At 39.8% G+C, this 18634-nt stretch overlaps 1 protein-coding gene across 2 annotated transcripts; it reads right to left on the bottom strand.

Annotated features, from left to right (window-relative positions):
• Positions 1 to 15978: 15978 nt before the first annotated feature.
• On the bottom strand, positions 15979 to 18370 carry CALHM6 (calcium homeostasis modulator family member 6). Of its 2 annotated transcripts, XM_025382873.1 has the most exons (3): positions 18309 to 18370; positions 17293 to 17875; positions 15979 to 16473 (listed from the first exon to the last, which is right to left on the bottom strand). In XM_025382873.1, the coding sequence occupies exons 2-3, from the start codon at positions 17815 to 17817 to the stop codon at positions 16039 to 16041; spliced, it is 960 nt and encodes a 319-aa protein (XP_025238658.1). In that variant the 5' UTR covers positions 17818 to 17875; positions 18309 to 18370; the 3' UTR covers positions 15979 to 16038. The 2 variants fall into 2 exon arrangements, with proteins under 2 accessions (XP_025238658.1, XP_025238659.1); XM_025382874.1 differs by lacking the exon at positions 17293 to 17875 and having other exon boundaries at positions 15980 to 16473.
• Between the last annotated feature and the right edge of the window lie 264 nt (positions 18371 to 18634).

The raw sequence follows: 18634 nt of genomic DNA, 5'->3' as shown, positions 1-18634 counted from the left end.
GCCTCTCCATGGTCTCTCCGGCTAATTATCCTATGATGACCGTTAAAGCCTTCTGTCACCTGCCCTCTGCCTTTCGCTCCGGCTCTTGCATCTGGTGCTGGGGCAGTGTTGAACTAGTTTGGTTCCTAAATACACAATACTGTTCATGCCTCCGTCCCTTTTCATAAGCCGTTCCTTCTTCCTGAAATGCTCTTCCCCTTCTTTACACCTGGTAAACAATCCATCTTGCAAAAACCTCTTCAGCGTTCAAGTTCTCTAAAACCTTCCCATATCACCCTTCTACTCCTTAATTAACTTGTTAATGTGTATCTTGCTTCAATCCATGCATATCTGAGGCAGGTCCCAGGCAAATTACCACTCTACTATTTCTCTGACATGTACATTATATTAATCTGCACGAATCCCAAAGTGTTATAATTATTTCATTATAGGCTTTTCCTGCCCCCACTAAACTATAATCATGTAGTGAACGTTTGATATATATTTCTGCAATCAAATTGGCTCCTGCTTTAAAATGTTTTAAGTGACATTGTGAATAGAAGCAATGGTTAAAACAAAGGAAATCTTAATAACTAGAATTTTTTTCATACTATCAATTAGTAGAGGCAAAATACTAACCACCGTAGCTGCTTGAAGTGGTCACTAGAGGTTTAGTTTCACATCAAACACTAACAGATTCTTGTCAAAGAGCACATTATTATGACTCCAGTCGTAGGATTATTTGGAATCAGTTAAGAAAACATTGGAAGATCTTAAATGGAGATTAATGTCATGTAGATATGTCTTTCTGTACATGCAATGACCATATTTGGGGGACCCCACGAAGAGAATTAGCAAAAGATGTAAAACCCTGATTAGTAACACTGGTAACATTTACCGATTCTTTCCATACGTTTTGGTGATTATTTAAGTAATTATCTTGCTTCCCTTTTCTTTTTTAACTTACTTTTAAAAATGTATTCATGCAAACAGTTTAAAGATCCAGAAAAGAGTAAATCATTTGCCTATACCTCTCCTCCCCTCCCCGACCTCCACCACTTCCACATGTGCTGCCACTTCCTGCTTCATAACAGCAACTCTCTCTACGCTTGTAACCAATTCTTCTGGTACTTATTGCATTGTTGTACGTAGCATGCTTATAGCCCTCTCTTGATTTTTCTGTTTGAGCCATTAGTTGTTTTTTTTTTTTTGAGATGGAGTCTTGCTCTGTCACCCAGGCTGGAGTGCAGTGGTGCGATCTTGGCTCACTGCAACCTCTGACTCCCTGGTTCAAACGATTCTCCTGCTTCAGCCTCCTGAGTAGCTGGGATTACAGGCACGTGCCACCATGCTCAGCTAATTTTTGTATTTTTAGTAGAGATGGGGTTTCACCACGTTGGCAAGGATGGTCTCGATCTCCTGACCTTGTGATCCCCCAGCCTTGGCCTCCCAAAGTGATGGGATTAAAGGCGTGAGCCACCGCGCCTGGCTGAGTCATTAGTTTTTATAATACTTCCGCATGAGAAAGATGAGGCTTTCTCACACACAACCACCACCTCAACCACACACATAGGGAAATTTCCTGATCATCAATCCTACTACTATAGTAGGCTCTGAAAACATATCTCATCGCTTTCAGTTTTTTTCTATTCATTATGAGTCACTCAGTCCAGCACACATCAAGGGAGGGAATTAATCTCTATCTTTCATAGGAAAGAGTTTCAAAGAATTTGTGGGCATGCTTTAAAATGACCACACTCTATCTAAAAGGGGTCTCAGTGATTTTTTCCAGTAAAACATTAAGGACTCATAGTTTTATTAAAATTTTAACTTTTTTCCTCTCTAACTCTTGAAATATAGGGCTAATTGTATTACAGAGGAGCTGATTTTGCCATCACGTAGTGTGCTTTCCTTTCACCATCAGCTTAAGGATTTCCTTCTCCTGTATCTTGCATGGGTCCCCTTGTTTCCTTGATCCCATGACGTCCCCTTCTTGGTGTACTCACTTTTCCAAAAGAGAGCATACTTTACTAACTTCCTGATAAAGAGTGAATAGGAGATAAAGTTTGTAAATGTATGATCATCCAGCTTCCAATTGTTTTTCAGAATTGCCGTGCCATTTGATTCTTTATCTTGGTCTGTTCTTTCTCTATGGAAACCTTTAGGATTTTCTCCATATCCTGAGTGTTCCAAAACTGCACCATGATGAATCTCAATGTGTCTGTATCCTTCCTCTGTACTGATTGATTAATGGAATTCTTCAATCTAGAAATCCATGCTCCTCCATTTGAATTATTTCTTTGATAATTTCTTATCCTATTCTCTACATTTTCCCTACTTTCTCCTGGAATCTTATTAGTAGAATGTTAGATCTCCTAGACTGGGCTTCTAATTTTCTTTACTTTTGTTTCTTTTCTATCTCTTTATCTTAATCCTTTCCTTCCTGAGAGATTTCCTCAATTGTATCTTCCAGACCTTCTACTACATTTGTAATTTCTATCATGTTGTTAATTTCTAAGAATTATTGCATTTTCTAAGTGTTTTAAAATAGCATTCTGTTCTTACTTTTTACATGTAACATCTGTTCTTATAACTCTAAAATCACTAATGGTAGTTTAAAAAATTGTTTCTTTAAAATGCCTAGTTTCTGCTTCCTCCAAGTAATTGTCTTTCTGTTTGTTTTGGTCTCTGCCTTTCATACTTTTCCAAATCTCTGGAGCTACTTGGCTATCCGCTTATATTGGATAAAATGTAAACTTTGATGGAGCTTGTAGATTATGGGCTTCGACATAGGATAAATTGGGCAATTTAAATGTGAATTTCAAAATGGTCATTTTTTTGAAGTCACTTTTTTGGGGGCAGTCAAATTTCTGATGAAGACTCATCAGAAGTGAGTCTTCTGATCCCTTTCCTGGAGAATATAGGCTTAATTTCAGCCTTCTGCAAGCCCGGTGGGAGAGAGAATTGCGGAAATAAAATTTCAGTATGTACATTTTAACTTAATTTCCATTTGTTCAATATGGTGTCCCTGCCTTCAGTTATACATACCTATTGTCCCTCAGTCCAGAAATATTTTTGAAAACCTATATCTAGAGCTTGAAGCTCCCATCTTCTGCTAGGGTAGGGAGAAGCAGTTGCTTGGCTGCATGGAACAGGGACCGATATCTGAGGGACAATTTTCCTTAAAAAGATTTTCAACGAATTCTGCTTTTAACTCCACCTCCAGACCCATATCTAGAGGTGAATGGTGCTGCGAATTCCTGAGAATTTTACAGATTCCATGGTGTAAATCATACTGCTTATTGTTTCCACTTCTGGCTTGGGTTTCAGATTTTTTTTCCCTCAGGTCTATTAGACCAATTATCAGTTACCATCTATGTTTTTTTGTTTGTTTGTTTTTGTCTTTGTTTTTGTTTTGAGACAGGGTCTCACTCCCGTCGCCCAGGCTGGAGTGCAGTGGGGAGATCACAACCCACTGCAGTCTCAACTTCTCGGGCTCAGGTGATTCTCCCAACCCGGCCTCCCCAGTAGCTGGGACTAGAGGTGCGACCCATCATGCCTGGTTAATTTTTGTATTTTCAGTAGAGGCAGGATTTCACCATGTTGGCTGGACTAATCTTGAACTTCTGGGTTCAAGCGATCCACCCACCTTGGCTTCCCAAAGTGCTGGGATTTGTGTGAGCCATGGGGCCTGGCCACCATCTACTTTCTAGCTCTCCAAAATTGTGCTTGTTTTTGTTCTCCTTCTTGTTCTCTGCTTGCTTTATGCCATTACAAAATATCCCTTTTTTTTTTATTGTGGTAAAATGTGAACTTTCAAATCAACAATTTTGAACAGAAGTACCTTTTCCAAATATTAGTCATTGCCAATGATCGTATTTACCAAGCACTACTTTTAATAAGTCTAAATTGTTGAATCTCAAATCAGAGGGGGAATATGGAGGATATGGAATAAAGGTGTAGATTTTTTCTTTTCTTTTTTTTTTTTTTTTTGAGACAGTCTCACTCTGTTGCCCAGGCTAGAGTGCAGTGGCCTGATCTTGGCTCACTGCAACCTCTGCCTCCCGGGTTCAAGTGATTCTCCTGCCTCAGCTTCCAGAGTAGCTGGGACTACAGCCTCCCACCACCATGCCCGGCTAATTTTTGTATTTTTAGTAGAGACGGGTTTTCACCATGTTGGCCAGGCTGGTCTTGAACTCCTGACCTTATGATCCGCCCACCGTGGCCTCCCAAAGTGCTGGGATTACAGGCGTGAGTCACGACGCCCGGCCTGGTGTAGATTTTAAGAAAATAAAACTGACAATTTTAAAGAGTGAGCTTTATCATACATCTGCTGGGAAAGTTAGGCAGCTTCTAGCTGGGATAAATGTGCTTGGCAGCCAGGAAAGATTGTGGAATTCTGTTGGTATGAACAGGGGCAAGCAGACTTAAAAGTTAAAGAATGTGGACTTGTTAAAGTTAGTCCTCTTAGATTATATATGAATTGAATAGGAACAGTTGTTTCATCAAGAAATATTGAGCAGAACTGGAAGTAGAGAAAGAAGTTAGGATTGCTTTGATTTTTAAGAGGAAAAACATCTGTTTTTGATTTTATGCACTGCCCTCTCTCCAAGTGCTTTTAAGTATCTTTAAAGACGCCTAGATGCAAGACGATCTAGTCTCCAGGAAATAAACCATGTCTTAAGGAATCCCCTATGCATCCATCTACTTGCTTGGCCATTGAAATAAGTTGCCCTACAACTTGACCATATCTCAGATATGAGTTTATTTAAGTTGCCTTTTTTGAATTAGACTATGTGATTTAAGAATATCGTCAAGTAAATTAAACAACTGTTGGTGGCCATCTGCCTCTGATTATCGGAGGTACCATTTTCCAAACTGTGTGTTCTGAGAAATATCAATAACCCCTAAGTTGGTGAATACTATATGGAAAAAAAAACCCTGTTTTTGTTTTTTAAATTTTCTTGCTTTACTAAGAAAAATATAAAATATATTTATATAATTTTATAGTGCTATATATAATCTGCCATTATGAAATGAAATGCCATACAGAAAAGACCAACAAATAACATTAGCAATCACCTGATTTATGAACACATGGATTTATGAGCACTCTCACACGGTTTTGAGGTCTAGGAATGATAATGTATTTACCAAAATGCCACATCTGATTTCAAATTTATTGTCTACGGTTATATATCTTGTGTCTCAACATTTCAAGAAATATTTGTGATTCTTAAAAATTTTTTTCGTCTTAAAATGAAAACATATTTAATTTTTCTCATGTGTTTTTATCAGTTTGGTCGCTATTTTGTGGGAATTACAAATAGATTTTAAAAAGTATTCAGAAGTTATAAAATCATGCTGAAAGAGGAAACATACAGTTTTATTATAATACAACAAGGTCTATGGTCAAGTGTTACAGTAAGTTTGAGAGGTAAAGTCATAGGATTCAGAGGAGAAAGTTATAGTGGACTGATACAGTTGGGGCACACACTGATGAGGAAGTATGATTTGAAATAGGACTTGGAAAATACTGACAGCTGGAAGATTGTCCTTCTCAGTCTCTCACACTTTCACATGTCTTGCCATATGCCAAGATTGCAAAGCTCTGACTGCTTTTTACCCAGGCCATTTCTTAGAGTTGTGTTTGCAGCAAGCAAATTTAAGAGTTGAAGTAAAGTTCTCCTATTTGGACAAAGAGCAGGTTTGGTTATTAGTTCCTACGAAATGGCAGTTCCCCAAGCTCATTGTTCTCTCCAGTAATACAACCTGCTGTGTGTGCAAATATCCATCTTAGTCATCTCTGTTGCCCCTGTAGGGCTTAGGGACAAGGGGAATCAATGCAAACATGATGCTCATGCTGTTTGTGCTGTTGTGATTAATACAATTTTTGTCACTGGACTAGACATTTCACCTCTTCTGCCAAGTTTCATGATATAGTAATAGACTATTAGCTTGTAAATAGGGTAAAATAAAATTCCAGACCTGACATTGGGGTAATGAGAGAAAAAAGAAATCAGTTGAATGGAGAAATGCGACTGAGCCTGGTATGTTTCAGCTGGTTGAATGATCAGAAGGCCTGACTGAGTCAGAGATTAGATATTATTATGTAATATTGAAAAAATAAACATAAGTGAGATGAAGTGAAGGGGCTGCTTGGGGCACTTCCCAAAACTCTATATAAAATTAGCAGATTTGTCTAAAGAGACTGTGACCTACAAGCACAGCTCTCTTTGGCTTATCCAGCAATAAATGCAGCTTGTGTCAGAAATTGAGTAGTAGTCTCCTTTAATACATGGAGCTTAGAGTCTAGATTTGATAAAACAGATAATGGGGATCTCTCAGTCTGGGTGATAGGATGTGTTTTAGGAAAATTGATCCTGCATTTTCATGAATAGACATGTCTCAAAAGAAGATATACAATGGGCCAACAAACATACAAAAAAATGCTCAGCATCACTAACCCTCAGGAAAATGCAAAGTAAAACCACAATGAGATACCACCTTACTCCTGCAAGAATGGCCATAATTAGAAAGTCAAAAAACAATAGATATTGGCATAGATGTAGTAAAAAGGGAACATTTTTACACTGCTAGTGGGAATGTAAATTAATGCAACCTGTATGGAAGACAGTATGGAGATTCCTTAACGAACTAAAAGTAGGTCTACCATTTGATCCAGCAGTCCCACTACTGGGTATATACACAAAGGAAAGAAAGTCATTATATGAAGAAGACACATGCACAATGCATGTTTATAGCAGCAAAATTCACAATTACAAAGATACGGAACAAACCTAAATACCCATTGACCAATGAGTGGATAAAGAAATTGTGGTATATATACACCAAGGAATCCTACTCAGCCATAATAAGGAACGAAATAATGTCTTTTGCAGCAACTTGGATAGAGCTGGAGGCCCTTATTCTAAGTGAAGTAACTCAGGAATGGAAAGTCAAATACAGTATGTTCTCACTTGAAGTGGGAGCTAAGCTATGAGGATGCAGAGACAATACAGCGTGATATAACAGACTTTGGGGACTAGGTAGTGGGGAGGATGGAAGGGGAGTGAGGGATAAAAGATTAAATATTGGGTACAATGTACACTACTCAGGTGATGAGTACACTAAAATCTCAGAATTCACCACTATATAATTCATCCATGAAACCCAAACCCACTTGTCCCACAAAAGCTACTGAAATAATAAAATAATAATAAATAAATGTTTTTTTAAAAAGAGAGAGACATTGCAGATATATAAACCAGGTAGGAGACTATTAGAGTAACCCAGGATCAGAGGAGATAGAGTCTGTTAAATTTGGAATTCATCTCAGCACCTTACATCTGACATTTTAAACAAAGTAGTACAGTGCATTCAGCTATGGCATCAAATATTACTGAAAAAACAAATAAGTGACTTTAAGAGGGGGAAAATTTCTGACAGAAAGAAAAAAAAGGAACCACCTGAGAGCTTCATATATAGCAAGGATTTGGTTTGTTTTGATCCACAAAGAGTGTTGAACTAAAATTATTTGTGGATTTTGGGTTCTTGGTGACTGGCACAGTTTAATACATAAGGAAAGATCACCAGAACACCATGAGCATGCTGAGAAGAGGTCTGAGAAAGTTAGTTTTCCATAGCAACATTGGTTTGAGTTAGATTCTTAAGCTGCCACTATTTAAAAAAAAAAAAAAAAAAAAAAAAAAAGAAAAGAAAAAAAAAATCTATCCAAGGCCGGGAACGGTGGCTGACGCCTATAATCCCAGCACTTTGGGGGGCCGAGGTGGGTAGATCACCTGAAGTCAGGAGTTCGAGACTAGCCTGGCCAACATGGTGAAACCCCGTCTATACTAAAAATACAAAAATTAGCTAGGTGTGGTGGCGGGCGCCTGTAATCCCAGCTACTCGGGAGGCTCGTTTGAACCTGGGAGGTGGAGGTTGCAGTGAGCCAAGATTGCGCCATTGCACTCCAGCCTGGGCAACAAAAAACAAAACAAAACAAAAACAAAAAAATTCTATCCATACTGAATCATACTGAATGAAATATTACATCGAGAAATATAACAGCCCCCTCCTGTACCACCACCAAAAGAGAATGAACTGAAGAAAAGAACATGCCAAAGGGATGGGCCATTGTGGAGAAACCTGAAATGTCATGTTGGTGGGGAATCCTTTAGGACTTGATACTGATTAGTATGTTTTAGAAAGCACTGTTCAGTAGGAATGTAATGGAAGGGACCTTCATTGGGGGCTCTGGGTAGCCAGCAAGTTTATTAGGTTAGACTTTCAGTAGCCTTTACTTTTCAGCCCTGGTTATTTGGAATCTAACTCATTCTCAAGCCTTAGCTAAAATATTTCTTCTTTAATAAAATTTATGTGAATGTTCCTAGGCAGATCTGTATTCTCAAAACACTGCTTATTCTTTCATTATAGTTTTTTTTTTAAATTCCCATTATGGCTAATTATTTACATATTTGCCTACTGATTTTTTGAGAGTAGAAGTGACATCTTATTTCTCTCCTTTTCTCATCCCTTTAGCCTACTGCCTTATAATAATAATACATTTTGTTTATAGAGCATTTTCTAGGCATTATCTCATTTAATCCTCACAAAATCATCTGGGTAAATAATATGATTATTCCACATTTTACAAATGCTGAAACTGGGATTTGGAGAGGCATTTGAAGTCACATCCTTAGTAGAGGCCAAGCCATAAACCCAGAGTTATCTGCCTCTAATGTCTGAGCTCTGAATCATGGGATTATAAAGACTCCCACATATGGTATCCCCTCTCAATACAATCAGCTGTCCATATCCATGTATTCAACCAACTAACTATAGGTCAAAAATATTTGGAAAAAAATTTCGATAGTTGCGACCGCACTGAACATCTGTACTGAACATGTACAAACTTTTATTCTTGTCATTATTCCCTAAACAATACAGTGTAACAACAATTTGCATAGCGTTTTCACTGTAGTAGGTATTATAAATAATCTAAAGATGATTTAAAATAAACAGGAGGATGTGCATAGGTTATATACAAATGCTACACTATTTTGTACAAGGGACTTGAGTATCCATGGATTTGGTATCCATAGAGGGTCCTGGAACCAATCCCCCACAGATACTGAGGGATATTTCTTGAATGGTTGAAAGTAAATATATTAAGGAGTAGATGGTGACCCTGAGGATATTAGTTAAACAGGGCCCAAAACTTGACAAGGAGGGTCACTGAAAAGTGAGTTGCAGAGTTTTAAAAGCAAACTGTGGCCACTGAATATACAAGTTCACTTATCACCAGTATCAATAATTTTATCACACCAAGTTTCTCACATAATATTCTCCTAGCAAAACAAACTATAAAAAAAAGTACTCAAAGTACCATAAGTAAACTGATGCACATCACGCATGCATGCCCATACACTTACCATCTGACTTTAATTCCACAGTAACACATTCTATTTGGTCTTAGGTATCTTTCCTTAGCTCAAGGGTTAGGGCTACCTACATTCTAAAAGAGAGCATCACTTCCTGTCTTTTAAGTCAGTATGTTCTTATCTTCTGTTGATTATCCCAGAAAGTCCAATGGTCAGCTTCAGTCATCAGATCATTTCAGTGTTGTAGGGCAGGGGTCCCTAATTCCTGGACCATGGACTGGTATCAGTCCATGTCCTGTTAGGAACTGGGTCACACAGCAGGAGGTAAGCAATGGGAGAGCAAGTGAAGCTTCATCTGTATTTACAGCTGCTCCCCATTACTTGGATTACTGCCTGAGCTCCACCTCCTGTTAAATCGGCAGCATCTAAGTTGAGGAATCTAAGTTGCATGCTCCTTATGAGAATCTAATGCCTGATGATCTGTCATTGTCTCCCGTTACCCCCAGATGGGACCGTCTAGTTGCAGGAAAACAATCTCAGCGTTCCCACTGATTGTGCATTATGGTGAGTTGTATAATTATTTCATTATTACAATGTAATAATAATATAAATAAAGTGCACAATAAATGTCATGCACTTGAATCATCCTGAAACCACCCACCCCGACGCCTGTCCGTGGAAAAATTGTCTTCCAAGAAACCAGTCTCTGGTGCTAAAAAGGTTGGGTACTCCTGTTGTAGGGAATATGTGAGGTAGTTGTTCAACTCATTCAGAATAAAAGCCAGAATGCTTACAGTGGTCCAAAGGCTTACATAATCTGTCCCCAACCCCTTTATCTCTCTGACTTCATGGCCTACTTCTGTCTCCTAATTCACCATTCTCAGACCACCCTGATTAACCCTTCACGCCTTCAATCTTTGCTCAAAGTTTGTGTTTCATGAGGGCAACAGCTCTCCAATCTCCAGCCTTTCTAATGCTCCTTGGGGTGCTCTCCTTTTCCTTTTTTTCATAGTATTAATCTTCTCCTTACATACCCAATTATTTATTTATTTATTATTATTATTATTTATGCCTGCTCTTTTTTCCTCCTCTTCCCCCTAGAATGTAAGCTCCACAAGGACAGAGCTTTGGTTTTGCTTCATTGACGTATGCTAGAACATGCCCAAATGTATCAGGCACTCAATAAATATTTGTTGGTTTAAGTGAATGAAATAATAACGAAATCCTACAAATTAACAGGAAGAAGACAAACTAAATATAAAAAATCGGCAAAAGGCTTGAATAGGCGTTTCATAAAAGAGGATATCCAAATGACTAGAAAAGAGGTTTATAGATGCCTAAAGCCTGTAATGATTGGGGAAATGTCAATTGAAACCACAATGAGAGATACCATTACATATTCCCCTGACAAAAAGTAAATGACTGGAAATACCAACTGCTGCAGAAGTGAGAAGCAATGAGAACTCTTATAGTGGTATAAATCGATATAATCCTTTATATTTGATATGATACAGCAAACTGGAATATGTGCATACTCTCATGCTACCACTGATTCCCAGAAACACACTCTGAAGAAACACTTGCTCATGTTTCTCAGAGTAGGAGTCCATGAATGTTCATACCAGCAGTGCTGATAAGAGCCAGAACTGGGAACCCAAGTGTCCATCAGCAGTTAAATGGACTACATTATGATATATTTGAACAATAAAACACCACACAGCAATCAAAATAAACAAATTGTCCTAGACAAAATATGGATTACTCTCTTAAAAACAAAAAGAATATCACAAAAAAATGATCAGAGCATGATTGTATTCATTTAAAGTTCAAAAACCAGCAAAACTAAGCATAGATAGTTTAGGAATGCACTCTTATGTGGTAAAACTATGAAAAAAGAAATAAATGATCACTTCTCACTTCCAGGTGGAAAGAGTTGGAATTGTGAAGGGGTGTATGACGCAGGGGTTGCTGGGGTGCTGGAAATGTACATTTCCTTCTACTCTTCGGTGGTTACAGAGATGTTTGCTTTGTAATCATTATTAAGTTGTACCTAAATGTTTCATATACTCTTCTCTGTGGTTCATATCTCATAATTTTTAAAATGACAATAAATTGCCTGATCTTGTAGGATATTCCTTTCATTTGGAACTTCTTAATACTCTAGTCCTTGTGGCAAACAGTCTTGAAAGAATATTCCCTTTTTTGATTTGGATCTTTTTAAAAATTATTTTATGTATGTATTTATGTATTTATTTATTTAGAGACATGTCTTGTTCTGCCACCCAGGCTGGAGTACAGTGGCGCAATAATAGCTCACTGCTACCTCGAACTCCTGGGCTCAAGTGATCCACCCACCACAGCCTCCAGGGTAGCTGGTACTACAGGTGCACAGCACCACACCCAGATAATTTTTTTTTTTTTTTTTGGTAGAGATAAGATCCTGCTATGTTTCTCAGGCTGGTCTCAGAATTCCTGGTCTTAAGCAATTCTCCTGCTTTAGCTTCCCAGAGTGCTGGGATTATAAGCATGAGACACTGTACCAGCCTGGATTTCGGTCTTTTTCGCTGGATAAGAATATAATACGATCAATTCCACAGTCCTCACATTGCAATTTACAAGAGATATTTCATAAGTAGGTAATGAAGAGAAAGGGACAAAATTAAGTCAACTAAAGGCTTCACTTTTGGGATAGGCTCAGTGTGTGAAGTGTGCTAGGCACTCAGTGGGAGTGCACTGCTGTCAAAACAGGCCCTGGCTACTGCTGCTGGGGCTGACTCAGAGAGGGAGGGTTTCTCCATCTTCTGTCTTGGGAAGAATAATTTATTGTAGGCCACCTGGTAGACAAGATGCAGGATGCTGTGAAATTTAGAGTTCCAAGATGTTTTTCAGCCAGAGACATTTGAGTATTTGGCAAATTCTATTTTCAGATACTCCCCTCAGGACTTGCTTCTTTAGTTCATTGAGCATTGATATTTCTAGCCACGGCTTTGGATAAAGCAAGGAGGCCATTCTTAATCTCATGCCTTGCAAGTTTATTATCTTGCCAGTATTCAATAAAATGTAGAATCATCTCTTATAACAATGTGGTTGTTTTCCAGCAGATATTAACAGCAGATTCTGCATCTGAATCTCTTTAAAGGTTAAGGGTTCAGGACAGCATAAAGCTGGGGGTGATGATGAAGAATCATTTGGTAAACAAGCACATAAATACATACTGAGTATACAAATGTTTCTTTAGCCCATGATGCAGCCTGTTTGGGCCAGGCCCAGATGAGTGGTGATTTCTGCCAAATAGCAGTGACCTTGTTCCCACCAAGAAATAACTTACTGTGTCTCAGTCTCACCATGTTTATTCAAAGTGGTCTTTGCTATTAGTAGTTGCTGAGTTTCAAGATAAAATGTCAAATATTAAATGTCACTAAGGATATCCGTATCTCTTCTGCCCACAACGCACATGGGCTAGGAAGGGAAAAATCTGAGCCAGTAACAAAAACAGCCAGTAGCCACATTAAACTACATCATCTGGGGAGCATCCGTACCCTACCTTTGGTTTTGCCTTTATTGACATGTAACTTTGGATTAATAATGTAACCTCTTTAACTTTCGATTCATTGTTTGTAAATGTGAGTGAGGTGTTTCATGGGTATCCTGGAAACTTGTGAAAATGAAATGAAATGAAAGATGCAAAACTGCTTTGTTGACTGTAAAACTCTACACCAGGGTAATGTTACTTTTAAAATTTTTCTAATTACACATTTAATATTTATTATTCATTACAACAACCCCAAAAATTAAAAAAATTCCTGCACCAATCTTAGTCTTCAGAAGGGACCACATTTGACAATTTCGTGCTTACCTTTCTACACTTTATGAATGTGTGTGCATGTGTGTGGGGGCTGGTGGGTGGGGTTAACAAAAAAGGGATAATATCCTACTAACCAGTAAAATACTATGTAGCAATTTTTCTTTTTTTGAGAAGGAGTCTCACTCTGTCGCCCAGGCTGGAGTGCAGTGGCGCGATCTCGGCTCACTGCAAGCTCCGCCTCCTGGGTTCACGCCATTCTCCTGCCTCAGCCTCCTGAGTAGCTGGGACTACAGGCGCCCGCCACCACGCCTGGCTAATTTTTTGTATTTTTAGCAGAGACGGGGTTTCTCCGTGTTAGCCAGGATGGTCTTGATCTCCTGACCTCATGATCCACCCGCCTCGGCCTCCCAAAGTGCTGGGATTACAGGCGTGGTAATTTTTTTTAATGAGGTAAATTGTCACATGATGACATGGAATAATGATATTTTATGTGTAAAAGTTACAGAACAACATTTATCATAGTGTTTATGCAGACACAGAGTTCATACATGGCTACTTCTGAGAAGAATATATTGCAAAGGAATGAGGTAATTTTATTTTATTTCTCACCATTCTCCACCATTACGATTTTTTTCTTAAGCACATATATTTTCACAATAATTATTAAAGACTGTGCAAGAGGAGGTGGAACATGAATCAACAAAATAGAGACAATATGTTACTACTGAAGATGCAAGTATAAGTTATACAACATTAAAAAATGTTTTGAAAGGGAAGAATGTACAAAAAGATATTGGAGGCTGGGCGCAGTGGCTCACATCTGTTATCCCAGCAGTTTGAGAGGCTGAGGTGAGGAGATTACTTGAGCCCAGGAGTTCGAGACCAGCCTGGGCAACATGGAGAAACCCCATTTCTACGAAAAATACAAAAATTAGCTGGGCATGGTGGCACATGCCTGTGGTCCCAGCTACTCAGGAGGCTGAGGTGGGAGGATCACTTGAGCCAGGGAGGCAGGGTTTGCAGTGAGCCAAGATCTTGCCACTACACTCCAGCCTGGGTAAGAGTGAGATCCTGTCTCAGAAGAAAAAGGAAGAAGAAATCGGAAAATGAAATAAAGGAAGTAAAAATGAAAGTAGGCAGGATATGATTTTCAAAAGCATTCTTTTAGGGAATGAAAAAAAAAAACTGATCATGCTGTTTCTGCTGCCAACTTTCTTGTTACACATGACTCTCAACAACAGGATATTCCGCCCTGAAGCTTAGTTCTCTTTAACGGCCTTATGCAGGCAAGGTAAACAGAAAGCAGCATAAGCGTTTGCCAAAAGAGGAAAAAGGGCTAAATAAGACCAGTGCTCAATTATTTTATAAAGTTTTTGTATATCATTTTTTAAAATTCAGAAAACAGCCATACATTTGGGGAATGGACAGGAGTGACAAGCTAATGGAAGACAAGGATCGCTGAAAAGTCCTGGCATTATAAAGTTACAGAATTTTATCTGTAGATATAATTGCTCTCACCAAATCTTTAGAGCCTTTCTATCAATAAATCCTGCCACGTCTATGTACAAAGTCTACCCTGAATCTATTTACTTTTTCCATTTTCGTCCCCATCCACTCAGTTCAAGTTCACTCCCACCTATTTCCACTGAGTGACCTCCCAATTAGTCTCTCTACTTCTACACTGGCTCTCCTGCTTCCCATGTCATTCCTTTTCTCTCAAGAAAAGCAAACTGTCTTCCTAAAATGCTCATATGATGAAAACCAAAATCTTTCTCTTGGTTTCCAGGCACTGCACACTCAGTCCCTTGCTCATTTTTTCAGTCGCCTTTCAGGTTTCCAACTCTGCTAACATCTTTTTCACCCTAGTCTTTGCACATACTGTTCCTTCAGTATGACTGAAATGCTCCTTCTTGCTACCCTACAGGATTCAGTTTTTAAAAAGCTTCCCCAAATCCCTTCTCCCCTAATCTAAATCAGGTCACAATTTGCATTTGTTTGTATGGTATTGGTTTTATCTGTATGAATGAAATGCTCAGTGTACTTTCAGAATGACTGAAATGCTCGTTCTTGCTACCCTACAGGATTCAGTTTTTAAAAAGCTTCCCCAAATCTCTTCTCCCCTAATCTAAATCAGGTCACAATTTGCAATTATTTGTATAGTATTGGTTTTATCTGACTTCCCAACTCTGTTGAAGCTGCGTAACAACACTTGGAGGCTCACAAAACCATCCTCTCTACTTTTGTGTTTATTTTAAATTTACCATAACATATAAGCTTTAACACTTTTCCTCTGATCCTATAAACTAAAAACAACAGTTGTTGCCTGCAGTTCTCTTAACTACTTTTTCAAATTCCATATTTTAAAAAGTTTATTTTCCATTTCATGATTAATTTATTATTGTAACCCTATTAGAGTCACAAAATGCTCTAATTTTTGAATGCCCACAGCAGGTTCGGCTAGAAGCCCAATGTGCCATCCATTGTGCTATAGAACCAGTTAGAATGCCATAATCTTAAAGTTCCTAACAAGATGTTGTAGGCAAGAAAATGAACTTGAAATTAACATCAGATAACCTAAAAGAAATGTCTGAAGTTCAATTGTTCTGTCACTGTTTTTGCTCCAAAAGTGTTTTATTTGAAAAGGACTCTAGAACAAGGATATAAGACTTATTTTAGTTCTAGTTTTTACTTTGGATGAATCATTTTCTTTTTTTGTTTGTTTGTTTTAAATAATATTATAAAGAGGTTAAGCTCTATATTTTAATTTCATATATAAAATTCCACAATTTGGAAGAAAAAAAGCAGTCCTAAAAATATCAATGTTTATTTTTTCATAAAGCAATAATTCAAAACGACTTTTTTTTCTATTCATTCAGAAGGCCATAACCCAGGAGTGCTGTTTATACTAGATGAATCTACAAAGCCAAGAACAGGAATCACTGTATCTCCTTCAGTAGACCTGATACTGTAAGTCTTCTCTTTTCTGTTAACATATTTGTGCAACATGCTGTAGTACGGGTCCTTCTGATTGAAAGTATACAGTGATGAAATTTGCTGCCACTCTTTAACGCTCGGAGTGTTACATTCTTTCGGATGGGAGCCCTCAAAGAAACATTTAACATTCTCTTTTGCCAATTCAGTTGCATGCTCTGTGGCTTTACTTTTAAGGATCTGCTGCTCCTGTTCCAAATAGATTTTCCAGAATTTCAGCTGCAGAAAACTAACTGGAGACAGGCATCGGCTGACACATGTAAAAATCAGAAGGATGATAATAACAGCTGCTATCAAGATCCAGCCCAACACCTTAAGAAAACACAAAATAGTAATTTAGTTACTTTTTTTTTTTTTAACAAGAAATTTAAAAGTCCTCAGATAAAGCTTCAACTACTCTCCAGTTACGACGATGAACAAGCAACAGTTTTAGATCTTAATTCCTTAAGAGTAAGGTGTCGCAGTAACCTCCCTCGACCCCCAGTACAACTGCTTGCTTGAAAGGTCAACTCTAGTCCAAGTTATGCACTGTGATTCTGCCCAGGAAGGAGCCCATACCACTCCCTTAGAACTCAAAACGTGGAACTTCTGCAAATCCTGGGAAAGAAGTGTTCATTTTAAAGAACTTCTGAGCTTTCTAAGTCCAGATGCAATGTGGGGTGCTGGCTTTACAGCCAGACAGACCCATTTTATTGTATAGACGCCTTCAATTGTAACAATTCTTCTGCTTTCTACTGACTGGGCAAACTACTTAGACTCAGTGAAGTCGCTATATAGTGGAGATATGAAACTATTACTTGTAATGGCAAAACCGCTGTTGTGAGGCGTAAAAATAATGCAGGCGGTCAAGGGCCTAGCGCAATATCTGGCACAGAGTAGGTGTGCCCACTCTCACTCCCACTTTCCACGATTCATGTACAGTGGCAGATACTACAGGAATGCTTTTTTCTCCTTTTCATGCGTTTTATTCAGATATTCGTTTGACGGCAAATTAGATGCAAGGAGCCATTCTAGATTTTCTTAGGCATTGTATATCTGGAGAAAAGTCACCGATTTTTCCCTCACCCCAGACGCCCAGCGAAATCTCGGCCCCTCGGCTCTCCCCAAACGCCCCCAGCGCCAGCGACAGACCTGCGACTGAGCCTTCAGATCCTTCAGGAGGTCCTGCACGTCCGACGCCTTGGCCTCGTGGCAGGGCACCAGCGGCAGCTCCGCGGCGCAGTTGTGGTCGCGGTCGAGGCACAGGCGCTGCGCTAAGACCGCACTCCCGCTGGCCGCGCACTCGTAAAAGGCGCCCCCGAGCAGCGCCACGGCCACCCAAGTGAGGGGCGCGAGCGCGGCGGCCGCGCTGAGCTGCGCGCACACCAGGGAGCCGCGCAGCCCAGATCCGCAACTCGCGCGGGCTCTGCAGCCGCAGCCGGTGATCAGGCGCCACGTGCGTGCGCTCAGCACATAGCCCAAGAGGAAGAGCGCGAGCGCCGGCACCAGCAAGAAGACCAGGCCGTAGGGCAGGTTCCAGGCGGCGCTGCACGGGCACTGGAACACCACGGCGGAGAAGATGCGCTCCCCGCCCGCCGTCAGCAGGGTCACCAGGCCGTAGCCCAGGGCGCTGTGGTGCTTGAGGTGCAGGTCCAGCACTGCCCGAAACTTCTCCATGAGCCTCGTCCCCCGGGACGTCGCGGACAGGCCCTGATCCTTCTGCCTCTTCGCTGTCCTGCTTGTCAAATGGTTTTGGTGGACTGGGGACCGGGGCTTTCCACTCCGAGAAGCAGCTGTTTTAAAAGGGAAGAGGGCTTCTCAGACCTTCCTAAAGTTTCACTTTCTCATTTCAGCCACACCAGCTCTGGTTAACGAAGAGAACCAGGCAAACAGCCACCCCCTGGACCCTTGACCTCTCTGGCACCCACCCCGTTCCAAAGGCAGAGGCACCAGTTATCTTCCTCCCCCAATTCAGGAACTCTGATAGAAGATTGACCTTGTTCCTTTGTTACCACCAATCTGACAACGAACCAGGAAACTACCTTCTTGACCCACAGCCACCAGTTGGGAAAACTGGGAAATACCAGATTTTCCTCTATTGCAGCCACCCTAGTCACTAAGCCAGATCACAGTAAAACCAAATAATTATCGAAAAACTGACTACTTACGGGAAACATTATTCAAGGACAAATTTCTGGTTCCTCCTTCATAAGCTAAATCATAGCAAAGTCCAGCTCAAGTTCTGGTACTTCTATGACGTGCGGCACGCTTTCTGTCTCCCTCCTGGACAGAACCACCAGCCTAGTTCACACTGACTCTTCTCTCCTCTACCTGATCTCCTTCAGGGCATTAGACCAAATATACTGTATTGATTTACTCATCAATACAATGTCATTTTCTTTCAGGTATGTCATAACACGGTCAGTGTTATAGGAGGGTCAAATTCTGACTCTGACCACCAAGCTGATCAGCACAGAAGGGGATACATGATTGT

This window comes from Theropithecus gelada, chromosome 4, assembly GCF_003255815.1.
Source record: "Theropithecus gelada isolate Dixy chromosome 4, Tgel_1.0, whole genome shotgun sequence".
Taxonomy (NCBI): domain Eukaryota; kingdom Metazoa; phylum Chordata; class Mammalia; order Primates; family Cercopithecidae; genus Theropithecus; species Theropithecus gelada.
Note: the sequence above shows the minus strand (reverse complement) of the source record. Positions and strands in the feature narration are given on the sequence as shown.